The 15,630-nt window shown below is 48.7% G+C and overlaps 1 protein-coding gene across 1 annotated transcript in view; it reads left to right on the forward strand.

Annotated features, from left to right (window-relative positions):
• COTL1 (coactosin like F-actin binding protein 1) overlaps positions 1–15,053 on the forward strand; it is a 43,816-nt gene extending 28,763 nt beyond the window's left edge. Inside the window, exon 4 of the mRNA XM_079907650.1 lies at positions 13,826–15,053. Coding sequence (XP_079763776.1) covers positions 13,826–13,936 — 111 coding nt within the window. The 3' untranslated portion in view covers positions 13,937–15,053. The remainder of the gene's footprint in view (positions 1–13,825) is intronic.
• Positions 15,054–15,630: the final 577 nt, after the last annotated feature.

Below are 15,630 nucleotides of genomic sequence, written 5' to 3' on the forward strand. Positions count from 1 at the left end.
TGGATTGGATCCCAGAACAGAAAAACTGGTGACATCGGAATGAAGCCTGGGGTTTAGTTTAGTAGTCACGTACCAGCGTTGGCTTCTTAGCTGTGAGAGATGTGGCACCGTAACATAAGATGTTAACAATTGTCAAAATGACCGGTGGGGTACATGGGAACTCTTGGTATTGTCTCTTGCCACTTTTCTGTAAATCCTCAACTATCCCCAAATAAAACTTTTATTTAAAAAATAATAATAGGAAAAAATTTTCCTATCATTCCATTTTTCCATCTTCGCTACGAGTTCTGCGGGGAAGCTCACCTACCTCTTGGCATTGCTTGGTCACAGCCTGTGAATCACGCCCTAATCAGCTTCTTCTTTTTCTTCTTTTTTTTTTTTTCTAACATAACATAATTACATAAATTATGTGGCCTCAGAGTCTTTGTAATGAAGGTTTTTCTGGCGGCTGAGCGTCCCATTTCCACCGTGAGTTACTGAAAATCCCCCTGCTGTTGACCTCTTGAGTTGCTTCCACTTTTTTTTTTTTTTTTTGCGGTACGCGGGCCTCTCACTGTTGTGGCCTCTCCCGTTGCGGAGCACAGGCTCCGGACGCGCAGGCTCAGCGGCCATGGCTCACGCGCCCAGCCGCTCTGCGGCACGTGGGATCCTCCCAGACCGGGGCACGGACCCGTGTCCCCTGCATCGGCAGGCGGACTCTCAACCACTGCGCCACCAGGGAAGCCCAGTTGGGGGTTTTAATGGTTAACCAGCTTTCAAGGATCTCCTTTATGGCAACAGAATGGAAAACGCAAAAGAATGCATGTCCAAGTCCGAAGGTCTCCTGCTGGACTCGGCCCTCCACACTTAGCCCTCTTGTTGGCCAGCCAGGGGAACAGGGCACACAGGGAGAAGATGGTTGCTGACATGTGTCCAGTGGCGGCAGTCTTCTGAATCTTGCAATGCTCCTGTTTTCTTTCCATTTTTAAGATTGTGGTGAAATACAGTAACATGAAATGTTAGCCCTTTGGTGTACGGTTCAGTGGCGTGAAGTACATTTGCAGTGTTGGGCGATCATCACCATCGTCCGAAAGTTCCAGAACTTTTTTTTATCACCCCCCAAAGGAAACCCTGAACCTATTAGCAGTCTGCAGAGTTCTTTATATATCTAGAACTCTTCTCAATTTGGCTCAGTGGGTTAAGAGGGTGATTTGGGGAAATACGATTCTTTGGTAACCTCAATTGGGAGTATTGGTTATAATTCATTTGTTTGCAAACTCAAATACATTGCAGCAAAAAGGGGAATTGCTTGGCTCTCTGAACTGGGAAGCGCAGGGGTTGCCAGCTTTAGTGGTGGCTGGATCCAGGGCTGAAGCAGTATCTTCCTTTCGTTTCTCTTTTCTCTTTCCCCTGGATTTGTCCTCAGGCGGCCTCTGTGCAGCGGGAGAAATGGTCCAGGCATGGTGGTTCTTCCCGGTCTTGATCCCAGGGGAAGAGAGAGCCCCCCTCCCTCAGTGTCAATCATTCCCTTAAAATGATCCAGTTGGCACATCCCGTGGACCAGGCAGGTGGGGTCCCATGATTGGCAGCTCCGATTGTTAAAAGAAAGGGATGCTGGTAGATGAAAAGCACAAACGTCCCCTCCGGTGGTGGTGGGGGTGGGGGGGAACAGACGACAACGACGATGACGACTGTATCTTGAACTGCAGGTGCAATGTGATATTTTGACCATTACCTTTCGCATTTTTCACCTCTGCATTTAAAAAGGTTTATTACCCGAAGCTATTACAAGACCTCACATTTATACTACAGTTGCAAATACAGCCATTCATGTTACAAAGGGGTCGCTATTACTGGCATCATGGTATTTTCTGACAGTCACCGAAATCATGCTGATCTGGTGTGTCAGTTGTCCTCTCTGCTTAATGGAGACTCAGAACAGATGTTCTCTAAGGGTCTCCAGATGGACCTTTCTGGATTCCGTGTCTTGGGGACAGGATCACATCCCTAGATGCCTTTTACCACCGTTTCCATGTGAAGAATAAATGGATTGAGTTTTAGTGTAAGATTACTCATAACCCTTGGTTTTTGTAATAATAAAACTAATGTACCCACATCCTTAGGCTTTGTATGAGACGTAGACAATGTAAAGTAATGTAGAGACATTGAAATCCAGAGGAGTGGGTCTTTACGCCACCTGCCTGCCTGTGGGCAAGTCTCTCTCCCTTCCTGGGCCTCAGTTTCCCCATTTAAAAATGAGTTGGATGACTTGACCTGCTGTGTCGTATTCTGCTTTGATTTATTCTGAAATTGTTTCATTTTTTATGGGGTAGTTCGTTTACGACAGCATATTACATTTAAATGAACCATACTTCGCTTTGTCGGACAAAGAGAGTTTGTAGTGCAGTGGTCTGGGGTATAGCCGTTTGAGCCAGATGGGGTGAGTTCAGATTTCAGCCCGGCCATTTACTGTATGGCCTTGGGCAAGTTGCTCTCCTCTGGGCTTCACTCCCCTGATGGCTAAAACTGGGCTGGTATAGTGTCTGCCTCTTGCGGTTGTTGTGAGGATTAAATGAGCAGCTATACGGAAAGCGCTTAGAACTATCTCTGGTAGAGGCCTGGAAGTGCGGCTCTTATGACTCCCAGCTGTCCTGTTTAGACAGCACCACGATGCACAGCTTTCTAGGTTGTGGAGTGTTTCCCTGGGAGCCGATAGGTCCGCGTGCTGAGCCCGGGACACAAGGCATGAATCTTACTGTTGAGCCATCCTGCCTGACTGTCTTGCAGATGGCTTGGATCAAAGTCACATCCATCAGCAACACAGGAAGGTCCTGACCCTCACCCACCCTTGCTGACTTCAAACAATCCAGACTCCTTCAGGTTCCAGCCTGGGGCCTGCACATAGGTGCATCAGCAAGGGGAGCCCTAACCTTCATCCTAACCTTAACCCTAACCCTAACCCAGAGCAGTGATAGGATTTGCCCCGAACCCATGGCTACCAAGCAGCAGGCCTGGGGCTGGAGCCCAGAGGAGTGAAAAATCAGGAGGTTTGATTCTGGGTCTCTTTAGTCTGTGTTCAGAGCCGGGCTGAGATGCTGAGCTGCATCTGTGGCTGGTGGAAAACAAGACAAGACCAGCAAGGCCACGGGCAGTGACGGGTGCTGGGCTGGGCCATGGTGACAGCCGGACTCGAGCCCTGGGAATGTGCTGAGTGGACAGGGTGCGCGGCTGCGTCGTCACAGCCGTCATCAACACAACACCCGTCCCATTGTTCCGGCGCCTCTGTGGGATGACCGGGGCGATGCAGTCACCCCCCGTTAGAGACCTGCCCGCGCTGGGCCAGGCTGTCTTGCTTTAGAGCAGACTCGGTCGATGAAGCATTGTGCTGGCCTTGCGGAATCACTTTGTTCACGCGGTCCTTTTATCTGTTTTGTATTTTTTAACATCATACGAATGCTCACGGAGCCAAGTAACCAGAGGTAGATCTCAGCTTTCAGCACTGGGAAAAGAACGGCGGGGAGTGTTTCCTCCAAGGAGAAGTAGAGGTGGGAAGGATGGGCATGTCAGTGACTGCATGGAATCATCAGTGTAGTGTATCCTCATGGCCTCTAAACCCCAGGATCAGGGCTGGCTTACATTCCGGAGCCCCTCCACCCCCAGAGCCAGGACCAGATGTCCTAACTCTCCTCCAGGAGGGTCGTATTTGTGTACCAATATGGTAGTAATATTAATAACAAGAGTTTTACTGTGCCGCTACCACATGCCTGGCACTTTCAAGGACTTTCCACACATTAAAATGATTTCTTCTTCCCAACAAGGACAGTTCTGTCATTATCCTCACTTTATAGATGAGGAGACTGGGGCCCGGGGAAGTTGCCCAATGTCCCCTGTGCTTGTAGACTGGCCCCTGGGGCCCTGGTTCTGTCACTTCACCCCACTGAATGTTTCCCAAAGTCCTCTAGCACTCTGAGAAGGCTCTGAGAAGTTCTGCAGGAAACAAACCTCTTACATTTATTTTTTAAATTTACTGATCTGGTTCTCAAGCTCCTTGATGGTAGAACCTTTTTTTTTTTTTTTAAACTGGAAACTGAACATCATTGCACAGTGTTTCTTTTTTTAAAAAATGCTGTGTCAAATGGTAGAGATCATGGGCTTAAGGGGAGTGAGACCCAAGTTGATATTCCAGCTCTAGCAACTTTTCATCCTAGGACCTCGGGCAAGTAACTTTATCTCTAGACTCTGTTCTCACTTAGGAAAAAGAGACTGTAAAATTTCATAGAGCTGTTGGAAAGATTAAAGGAAAGTAAAGGATGTGAAAGGTTTCCCCTTTTAGTGACCGATGAACTCCTATTCATCCTTCAAAACCCTTCTTCTTTACCCCATTCTCCTACCAGCCTCAATCAGAATTAATTGCTCCTTTATCTGTTTGTATGATACTATGACCCAAATTCCATGAATTATAATTAAGTGACCCTAGAAACTAATCTCAAGGGCTGGGACCATGGCCGCTTAATTTGTGTTTCTCAAACCTAGAAAAGTACTAAACAGGTGCTAAAAAGTGAAGAAACAGATCTGTTCACCTAGGCTGTAGTCTGTGTCTTATTCTTGGTGTATTCCTAGGACAGAAGCTAGTAAATGTTCAGTAACTGCTCTTTGGGCTGAATTAAATCGTGGAAGCCATTTACACTCAGGGAGGGCTTTGGGGGTGGATTGGAATTTCCAAAGGCTCTGCTTTGTGTCAGTGAAAAGCAGAGGTGAGAGCTGGTTGGGTCAGCCGGGAGAGCCCACACGCTTCTGTGTCATGAGATTTACGGGGCTGCTGCTCCCCCTTGCAAAGCATTAGTTGCTGCCTGGCCCTCGGGTGACCAGCTTTGGGCTTCATCCATCTTTAAAGGGTTTCAGCTGTTTGTTTTTACAGGGAGTTTTATGCTTCTTCAAGCCCTTGGTTTGTGGAAAGGCCCTTTATTCTTCTCAGAACCAGAAAGGGCCTCTTGTGCTGATGCGTTTCACCTGGGCCTGGGCTCAGGCAAGGGGGCTTTCCCACGCTTGTGTCCTTTATTTAACACAAATACAAAACTCCCAAGCGGCCTGTGAATGGTGGAGCCAGGGATCATGTGTGGAGGGGCAGGTGCCATTATACACCCAATATACAGATGAGGAAACTGAGGCTGGGAGGGGTGAGTCCTCAAGCCAAGGTGAGTGTCAAGACAGAAGCCAGCTGGTGGGGCTCAGAGACCGCTTTAGTAGTGGGAAGGGCAGTGGGGAACCTGGTTCTATGCTCCTGCTACCAGGAGGTTAAAAGCCCTTGGGAGAGGAAGACGCCCAAGCCCTGAGCCCAGCACGTAAATGGAAGCCGCTTTCACAAGCCTGCCCTGCCAGGGGGCTGTGGCCGGGTGCCCATCACTGAACCCCAGACGGGTCCCAGACCTCGGCCAGCTGGCCTTGGCGTGGTGCCTGCCTGGTTGCCCCCCGCCAGCTGGCCTCCTGATGTCCACACAGTGATTCCCAACACTGTCAACAGCAGACAGTTTCCATGCTCTGGGGATGCCAGATTAGTGTGTGCAGGTCTTTACTGAAGGAGCCCAAACGCTGAGTCCAGACAGGCCTCCATGTGTGGCATGCATACCCCGTGGAGCTTGTCGGGGCTGAAGGCTGCCTACACTCTCTACGTTTGTCTTTCAGATTTTCCCTCCCTCGTTCTCTTCCCTTGCATGGACCAACCCCACGTTCGTCCTTGTCATAGTTTGTCCCTCGACATCCTGCCTTTTGAAAGACCTTCCCAGAACAAGCTCCAGGCTCTCTGTTTTCTCCCCCTTGGTGGTTTCTCCCAGGGTGATGTGGTTTTGAAAAATGGTTCGGACAAAATTAAGGACCTAAATGATGATCAGGCACTCAGCGATTTCTGCTAATTCCCCTGGAGCCCTGGCCACGGGGTACATGTTATTACAAACGGGATTAATCATAGCCGTGGTACAGTGTGTCCTTTCATGTAACATTTCATAAATGTTTTCAGTTTTCATAACTTTAATGGCTGAATACTATTCTGTTAGTGAATATGCGATTACATGTACGTGTGTGTGTGTGTGTGTGTGTGTGTGTGTGTGTGTGTGTGTTTTCACTCTCCTGGTAAAGACCTTGGCGTGGAGTTAAACACGGGTTTTGGTCCCAGCCCCACCACTCACCGTGTGTGCGACATTTTGCCGGCTACTTTACTTCCTTGAGTTTCAGCATCCTCTGAAAATTGGGGGTGATAATATCTAAACTCATGGAATTGTAAAAATTAAGTAAAATACTGTGTATCGTAAGTGTCTACTATGTATGAAGTGTTCAGTGTAAATACTACTTATTTACCCAACTTCTGTTGAAAGTGGAAGCAGTCTGGTATTTACTGACAATGAACATCTGTGAGTATGTGTGTTGTAATTTTTAAAAAATTCTGTTGAATTATTCCTTTGGGAAAAAGTCCCCAAAGTGGGTGTCACTGAGGAACAAGAAATGCTAAGCACAATTTCAACCAGGCAGCAACTGAAGCCCTAAACATGGATTTAATATCGTTTGTCGAGTGATCCATGGCAGGGGCTGTTTGGAGTTCTGGGTTAAGGATTTTGAGGTTAAGTCTGGACCCAGTGGGGAAAGTGCCAGGATTGATTAGTGATGTCTGCCACGGATACTGGAGAAGAGAGCGGAGTTTGTTTCCCGCGTTCTTACCGTCCCTGGTCTAGATGGAGCCGTAGTCAGAAATCAGGTGGAATGGAGTCAGGGCTTCTGGAAATGTCCGTGGTCAGGAAAGCAGGGGGTGTCAGAACCCAGGCAGCCACTCACACGCTAAAGAGGTGGGTGGCCCTGTGGGGGTCAGGATTCAAGGCATATGGATGTCTGCTCCTTTTCGGTTTGGACCCAAACCTACCCCAGCTTGCTATAAGACATCATGCTTTCCCCCATCCATCTGTGTTGGGCAATTACCTTGTGTCCACTCGAGATGCCACCACATTCCTCTCTCTTGTCCTTTGTCCTCTCCTTAGTGAAATAGGGTTGTGTCGTTTCTGCCCCGTGGTGGTGACGCAGGTGCCTGTGTTCCCGAATCTGTCAAACACTGGACCATACCATTTTGATCTATTTGTTTTTCCCTTGTCTGTGGTGACTCACGCCAGTTACGAGAACCTGTTCTTTTTGAGTGAATTACACCTTGCTGGAAGGATTTTGAAAACCTTGATCTCTGAGGCGCTGTAGAATAGTTGTAGGAGGGAAGGCGTAGGGGACCCAGGAGGGGTTGGCAGGTTTGATACTGTGCATTTTCATCAGGCCCGTGTTCCTTGGAGGGTGCCTTTTCTCCTAGCAAGATGCAGGCTGCTGGGGACCAACTGCTTTTCTTCAGCAGACCAAGGTCTTTGGTTTATAATTGATCTCTGCCTCCCTGGGGGAAGATACAATACTGTGGCCAGCATGCGTCTCACCCACCCCCTGTCCCATTGCACACATGTGGGAGGGGAGGTTCCATCCCCCGTTTTCTGGCCAGACTTTACTAGCACGAGGCCTCCTTTTCGAAAGCCACGCTCTAATCCCCAAGTTGACAGCTCTGTGCCAGTTTCCCCCGTTGCTCCTTGATTCTTGTGTCCAAGGTGGAACGTTGTCCCACATGCTCTGGAGGCTCAGGTGCAAATCCACAGATGGCTGGTGGGGAAAGGGCTGGCCGAACCTGCCTTCTAGAACCTATGAAAGAAGAAAGCCCTCTTCTTTCACGGAGGTGGAAACCAGGGCCCAGAGCCATTGGTGGCTTCCTTCGGGACATTTTAGAGCCCCCTGGTTCTCTTTCTCTGCTCTTAGACTCTCAGAGGGACCTGTAAGTACCAGATTTTGACTTCCATGGCCTAGGAGAGCGTCTGGCGTATAATAGGTGTTCAGTAAACACGTGTTTATTGCAAGAACGAATTGCATTACTTCTTTGGGACATTTTAGAGCCCCCTGGTTCTCTTTCTCTGCTCTTAGACTCTCAGAGGGACCTGTAAGTACCAGATTTTGACTTCCCGTGGCCTAGGGGAGCGTCTGGCGTATAATAGGTGTTCAGTAAACACGTGTTTATTGCAAGAACGAATTGCATTAGCTCTCATTGTCTTTGGATACAACGAAGGCCACCTTTCCTCCCCGGCCCTGCCTTGTAGAAATGTGCACAGCTGGCATCGCAAACTTAACTGTCGAAGGCTCCCACTCATTTTTTCTTCCCAGACCTTCCCAGCACCCATATTCTCTGCATAGGGTAGCAACCCACCATGGTCCTAATGTTCTAGGTAGAAGACCAGACACACTCCTACCCCAACAGGCTTCTTCTCTGTCCTCCTGTGGCTACTCCCACGCACAGCTTTTGGACGAGCAGCTGAATTTGCCGTCTTCTCTCTGCAAGGGCCGGGAGAGCCAGTGTCACTACCTTGCTTATTCCGAGGAATTCTCCAGACTTCCCTTCATTAAAAAGTAAACAGTGGGGATGGAGAAATCAGTGTGGGTGAGAGAAGAGGAACTAGCCACTCCCTGTGCTCTGAGTGTTTCAGAAAACTTTATAGCTCAGACTCCTCTAACAATCTTGAGAACAGAGGTAACTCAGGGTCATTTAAAATATTACCTAATCATTCTGGAGCACTTCTACTTCACAGTCATCCGATCATCACAGCCAGCCCTGGGATGTAGGTCCTCTTATTGTCCCGGCTTGGAGATGAGGAGACTGAAGCTCGGGGCAGGTAAGTTTCTGGGGAGGGTCAGGCTGCCGGAGATGCGTATGGACAGCTGTCCCTATTTGTATTTGGCACAAACTACTCCTAGCACGTTTTAGGACTGAAGCTGGGCTTTAAACCCAGGCAATTGGGAGCCATTTAAAAATGAAGTGATTTAAAACCAAGGATAGGAAAATACTTATACACTTTTAAAACCAGCCTTGCAAATAGATTGTTGACTATGTACAGAGCCCCAGTTCCTAACCCCAGTCCTTGCCTAGAATTGCCCTCCTTGGAAGCAGACCAATGTCCATCTTATATCTTTGAAGCATGAACTTAAATGCACTTGAGAAAAGTCACAGGGACAGAATGTATCCTGAACTTGACTGGTGTGTTTCCAAACCATCTTGGGGTCCTTTTTAGCTGGATGAGGCCTCTTCCTTTGAAAAGTCCTGCACTGGCAGAAAAGGGAGAGACCCTGTCTGGAGGCTCTCAGCCAGGGACCCCGAGTTCCCAGACATGAAGATCTTTCTAGAACCACAGGTGACAGTGCCCCCAGACTGGCATATTTTGCTTTGAAGTCTCTGGCATGTGGCTTTGGTAGCCTTGAGGGTATGACGGATGCTTCTGTGGGTGGGACAGACAGGCTGGAGCAGCCTCCCGGGGAGCGTGCGCAGGAGTGAGGACCTGCCCCCAGGGCCCCGAGGGGAGGCTGCTGTGCGCCCTGGGATGAATTGTTTCCCCCCTCTGGGTCTCCTACTTCTTCTCTATCAAATAAGGGGGTGAATGTCAGGGTTTCAAAGGCTCTTTCAGCTCAATGTCCCCTGCCCCCCCACCTGTTTTTGTTAACCAAGGTATAATGTACATAGGGGAAAAAGCACGAATCTTAGATGTACAGCTTGATAATTTTTTTTTTTTTTTTTTTTGCGGTACGCGGGCCTCTCACTGTTGTGGCCTCTCCTGTTGCGGAGCACAGGCTCGGGACGCGCAGGCTCAGCGGCCATGGCTCACGGGCCCAGCCGCTCTGCGGCACGCGGGATCTTCCCGGACCGGGGCACGAACCCGCCTCCCCTGCATCGGCAGGCGGACTCTCAACCACTGCGCCACCAGGGAAGCCCCCAGCTTGATAAATTTTTGAATTTAAAAATTTTGAATTTTTGTACGTACCCATGAAACTACTACCCAGATCAAGTCGGAACATTTCACGCTCTCCCTGTGCCGTCCCCAAAGGCTCCCCCTCCCCCACTCAGATCGGCTCCAATATTTTATGGTTAATGATTCTCCTTGACTGAGCACATTATTCTCTCAGGTTCTTTCCTGTTCTATCTAGACCTGGGCTGCCCCCAGCCACGTGTGGCTGCAGAGCACGTGAAGTCTGGCTTGTCATACTGCTGTGTGCCGTGCCTATGAGCAAAGTACACACTGGCTTTCCAAGATTTAATCTGGAGCGCAAACTGTAGACGTTTCACTGATGGCTTTATATATTGATTACCTGTTACGATGGCAATATTTTGGGTATAGAGTTAGATCAAATACTATTACAATGAATGTCACCTGTTACTTTTTTTCAGTGTGGCTACTAGAAAATTTAAAATTCCCTACGTATTAGCATTGCTCTGGGCCCTGCCGGTCTCCTTTCTGGAGAAAGGACTTGCTCCCCCTCATCTTGCAGCCCTCGTGTGGCCTGCCTCTGCCCCAGGAGGTGTTGCCTGGAGGATGCCAGTGACAGTGGCTGAGAGCAGAGGTGTGAGCGTGGCGGGGAGGTGGCCCAGCTTTGTGCAGTTGTGTTCTTTGTGGTTTTCAGCGCAGGCAAGTCCATGCAGGTCCCAGGTATTGCTCCCACATCAAAGTCTGGCTGTGCACAGAGCTGTTTTCGCTCTGTTTCTGCCTCTTTTGGAAAACTCACACTTAAGCCCACTCCACAGAGGTGGTGGCATCTCCCTTGCCACGTCGAAGGCCTGCTCTGTGAGAACCCTGGCAGGAACAGAGGTGGAGGAGTGTACAGTCATTTTGAGTTGGGTTCAGGCTGACTCAGACCTTTGCGGGACTTTTTGCAGAGTCCACACCCTGAGGGGAAGCATCGGCTCCCCTTTGAAGCCTCTGACCCCCCAGCATCCTGTGGTGGAGGAGGCCCACCAGGCCTGCTGGGACCACATCCACGTGGCCGGCCCCCTCCTGCCTGCCCTCTGGAGGGCAGGGGCTGGTTCCTATAGTGGGGATGGGTGACGTTGCTTTTCTCTGTACTTTTGTTTGAAAGAATTATTTTTTGGCAAATCTTTTGGTTTTAAACGTCTCAGATTCTCAGGTATATAGGGTTTGGGGCTGCTTTTCTTTGCACTTTGAGACATAGCTATTTTTTTAAGGTAATTTTTTTCATTTACATTTATTGTTATGTTTCACTGGGTTCTGCTATCCCGGTTTGCTCCTGCTGGCTATGATTCGACTTCCCATATACCTGTGGGTTGAAGGCGAATTGTGCTCTATGTGCACTTTCATTGTGGATTTCTGAGATCTTATCAAACTTCTTTTAATCTAGGTTGTCTAATGGCTAACAGACACAAGCGTGAGTGTTCTTGTTTCTCTAGATTGCCATATATAGCTACCACAGGGCAGAGGAACTTTGGACTTCCTTCTATAGGCGTCTTGAGCTGTGGGCTTCCTCCTTCTGGTCTGCTCTTCGCCCCTCCCCCTGCCGCTGGGGCTCAGCTTGAGAAACACATTACTTCTGGGTTCCCCTTTCTGGCTCTGCCATTCTGCTGTGTTCGGTGGTGTGCTGATGACTTACACAGACGCTTAGCAGCACAGCAGGGCAGGCTGGGGGTAGAAAGGGTTGAAAGGATGTTTGGTCATCTGGGCTAGTTACACAATCTCTCCAAGCCCAGCCTGCGGATCTTATCTTTAAAAAAAAAGCTAATATACTGAGGGAGGATTAAGTGAGAAAGTGTGTGAGCCCGCACCTGGTACATAATAGGTACCTGATAAATATTAACCTCCCATTTCCTCCTTCCTGTTAGTATTCTTGGTGGTTTGGCATGGCGAACGTTTCGTCTTAATATTGTAAAACTTGATCTTGGGAGTGCTCCTGGTTTAGTCATTCTCCTTTTTTTTCCTTTCTCTTGTTTTTTAAAAAATTGAGGTGAAAAAAAAATTGAGGTGAAATTCACATAACATAAAATTCGCCACCATTTAAAAATACACAACTCAGTGGCGTTTAGTACCTCACAAATGTTGTGCAGACACCACCTCTATCTAACTCCAAAATATTTTCATCACTCCTAAAGGGGATGGTGACACTTTTAAGAAGTCCAGCTTTAGAGTCGGCTGTACCTACTAGCTGTGTGACTTTGGGCAGGTGTCATAATCTCCGGCCTTTGTTTTCTCATCTTCACAATGGAAATAATATTGATCGTTTTATAGGATTTTTAAAAAAACAGCTTGATTGAGGTATAACTTACATACCACAAAATTAACTCATCCTAAGTCTACAATTCAGTGATTTTTTTAAAGTGAATTTACAGAGTTGTGCAGCTCTCTCCGCAATCCACTTTCAGCACATTTCCATTATTTTCTGTTGCGATCTCTAGCTCCTAGAAACCATGAATCTACTTTCTGTCTCTCTGGATTTGCCTTTTCTGGACATTTCATATAAATGGAATCATACAATATGTGGTCTTTCATGTCCGGTTTCTCTCACTGAGCATAATGGTTTTGAGGTTCATCCCTGTTGTAACCTGTGTCACTACCTCATTCCTTTTCATGACTGAATAATATTCCATTGTATGGATACACCATGTTTTGTTTACCCATTCATGTCTCGATGGGCATTTGGGTTGCTTCTACTTTTTGGTTGTTATGAATAATGTTGCCATGAATGTTTGTGTTTGCAAGTGTTTGTGTGGACATATGCTTTCACTTCTCTTGGGTACCTATCTAGGAATCCCGTACTAAAGGTTTTAAGAATTAAGTTTGCTAATGTGTGGCAGTGTCCGGTACCCACAGGTGCTTTGTAAATAGTGGTAATTGTTTACATTATTTCCTTGTGGACTCTTTTTGAATGGGGATGATTTCTGACCTTCAGACTTGTTATTCATATTTTGGTAAATTTCTCTGTATTTTTACCTGTCACCATCCTGCAATGTTCCTTGTTTATGGAAGTCTTATGATGCGTGTATTAAAATAACTCTAGATTCTTCATGCTTCAGGGTTACCTGCTAAGCCAGATCACCTGTGTCACTCATTCATGCCACGGGCGTTTATAAGAGCCTCACGTGTGCCAGGCCTGTGGGGTTTTATGGTTGAAATGTGTACCCTAAGGGGGCACAGTGACTGCCTCCATTTGCTCTCATTGTAGCCCCATCGCACGGCATGGTTTTTCTTGAATGTATGGAGACAGACTCCCTGCCTTCCAGTAGCTGAGTGTGGCTGAAGAGCCCAGTACATCCTTTAGTGCCTTCAGCGTCTGGGCTGATCACTCAGGCCTGGGACCAGAGGCCCTGCATCACTATGACAGGGGAGCTTGAAGCTACCTTGTACCAGCTGGTGACATCCAGTCATGTATCTCTTCCCAGCCCCACGTACTGGTCCCCTGTTGATAGCTTGTAATCAGATATCATGTGAATATATACACCATGGAAATGCGTAAAAGCTACAGATCACCCCGCCACCACCCCTCTTTTGAGAGAGCCTGGTATTAAACATTTACCAGCTGACCTGCCTACCTTTCCAATCTCCTCTTCTATTGAGAAGATGGGTTTTCACAGATGAGGAAACTGAGGCACAGAGAGTTGAAAGAACTTGCCCAAGGCCACACAGCCGGAGAACGACAGAGCCAGAATCCGAACCCAGACCTGACCTTGGCCCATCCCCTTGGTCCTGGAGCTGCACAGTCTCTCGACTTTACCCATTTCCTGATCTCTGGTCACGTTATTTTTGGGTTTGTTTTTTCTTCCCCTGCCAAACCATTCTGCCACCAGATTTTCATTTTGATCACTTCTTAGCGTTTTAGGTGCCAAGACTTCCTGGTGTGTTGCCTGAGCCATGCTCAGATCCCGTCCCCTCTTTTTTTATATATTTTTATTTTTATTTATTTTTTTCCCGTCCCCTCCTTTTTAACGGGAACTCTGTGTTCTATTTTGTTCCGGCAGAATTTCGCCAAAGAGTTTGTGATCAGCGACCGGAGGGAGCTGGAGGACGATTTCATCAGGAACGAGCTCAAGAAGGCGGGCGGAGCCAACTACGACGCCCAGACGGAGTAGCCCCCGCGCCCCGCCCCTTGCCAAAGTCATCTGCCTGCTCCCCGGGCGAGGGGCCCACGGCCTCAGCCACCAGCCCGCCAGGGAGAGGAGACGCCATGAGAGGCAGCGCCCAGCACCCCGTCCGAAACCCAGCTCCCCTCCCCGCTTCCCTTGTGCACCTGCCGCGTCCTAGCCCACGAAGCTCGTGGAACATCTTTCTTTTCTCTTTTTTTCTTTCTTTCCCCCCTTTCTTGTTCTAAAGAAAAATCATGTTGATGCCGAGGGCACACACATCATCAGATCAGAGGTGCCTCCCCTGGTGACCCTCTCCTGGTATTTCACTGACGGCACAGGTAGCCTGCCCGGCCTCACCCACCAACCTCGTGTTGCTTGTGGCGCCCGGGCCATGGCTGCTATCCTGGTTTTCCTCGGCGCCTGCCTGCTTCCCGCTGAGGAGGCAGCTGTGCCCTCGACGGCGGCCTCCACAAGCACACACATGTCCCGCTGGCCAGGCTCACACGCCCCGAGAGTCGCTCCAGAGTCCCCACCCCCCCATCCCAAGTTGCCTAAGCTCCAGGCTCCATCAGAGATGTGCAGGGCTGACTCAGACCGAAAGAGAAGAGAGAAATTTTGCCTTAAAAGTTGCCTGGCTTTGCCACCGGTCTGAAGTGGCCCCTTTCCCACCCTCTTGATCAAAATGTCACGATGGTGTGGAGTGGGGACAAAGGTCTAAGTCCAGATTCAACAGGAGGAGCCCTTCAGGGTTCACTTCCCAGGCTCCCCAAGTGGTGAGGGCATTAGGGAGAGAGGCCCGGGGTGCGGGATGGGAATTGAGGTCCAGTCGGTCCTCTGCCCGACGGCAAGGACAGCAGGGGACAGAGCATGTACAGCAGGAGCCCCGGCCTCTCGGGACCAGAAAGTAGGTGGTTTTAATCCTTGGTAGCACCACACCGGCAAAAGGGTTTTCTTTTTTTCAGAGAAAGATGAGATTGGCTTGGTTCTTCGTGAGCACGTTTGGTAGCATTCTTTTTCTCTTTTCCTTGTTCATTTCGTTGGGGGAAGTCTGTGCTGTGTTGGGGTCGTGAAGAGCATCTGCACTCAAAACGGTTTACAGAAATAAATGGGTTTTTTGTTTTTCAAAAAACAAGGCTGTCTGATTGGTCTTATGAAGCTTCTCACTTTACTGGAAAAACAAAGGCGGTTGTCGTATTCAGATGGAATCGGCATTCACAGAGCTATTAGGGGCTGGCGTATTCTCATTCCGTAGCTTGTTTAAGCTTTAGCAATAACCGTCAGAAATAGGTGCTGTTTGGGACTTCCCTGGCAGTCCAGCGGTTAAGACTCCGAGCTCCCAATGCAGGGGGCAAGGTTCGATCGCTGGTCGGGGAACTAAGATCCCACAAGCCTCACAGCGTGGCAAAAAAAAAAAAAAAAGAAAGAAAGAAAAAAAGATAGAAATAGGTGCTGTTGGCATCCCCATTTTATGGAAAGTGAGGCTCAGAGAGTCTCAGTGATTCACCTGAGGCCATCCAGCTGGAAGGTGGCAGAGCTGGGATTCGAACCTGGGTTTCCCAGTGGCCCTGGTGCTGTAGCTCGTGAGGGGAGTGGAGAGGCCCTGGATTGGAGATAGAGAGGAGATGGCAGGATTGTGATGTGTCTTGTGTGGTCAGAAGCCTCCTCTCTGTGTGTTCAGGAAAAGCTGGGAGAAAGCGTCC

Source organism: Stenella coeruleoalba (genome assembly GCF_951394435.1).
Source record: "Stenella coeruleoalba genome assembly, chromosome: 20".
NCBI classification, from domain to species: Eukaryota; Metazoa; Chordata; class Mammalia; order Artiodactyla; family Delphinidae; genus Stenella; species Stenella coeruleoalba.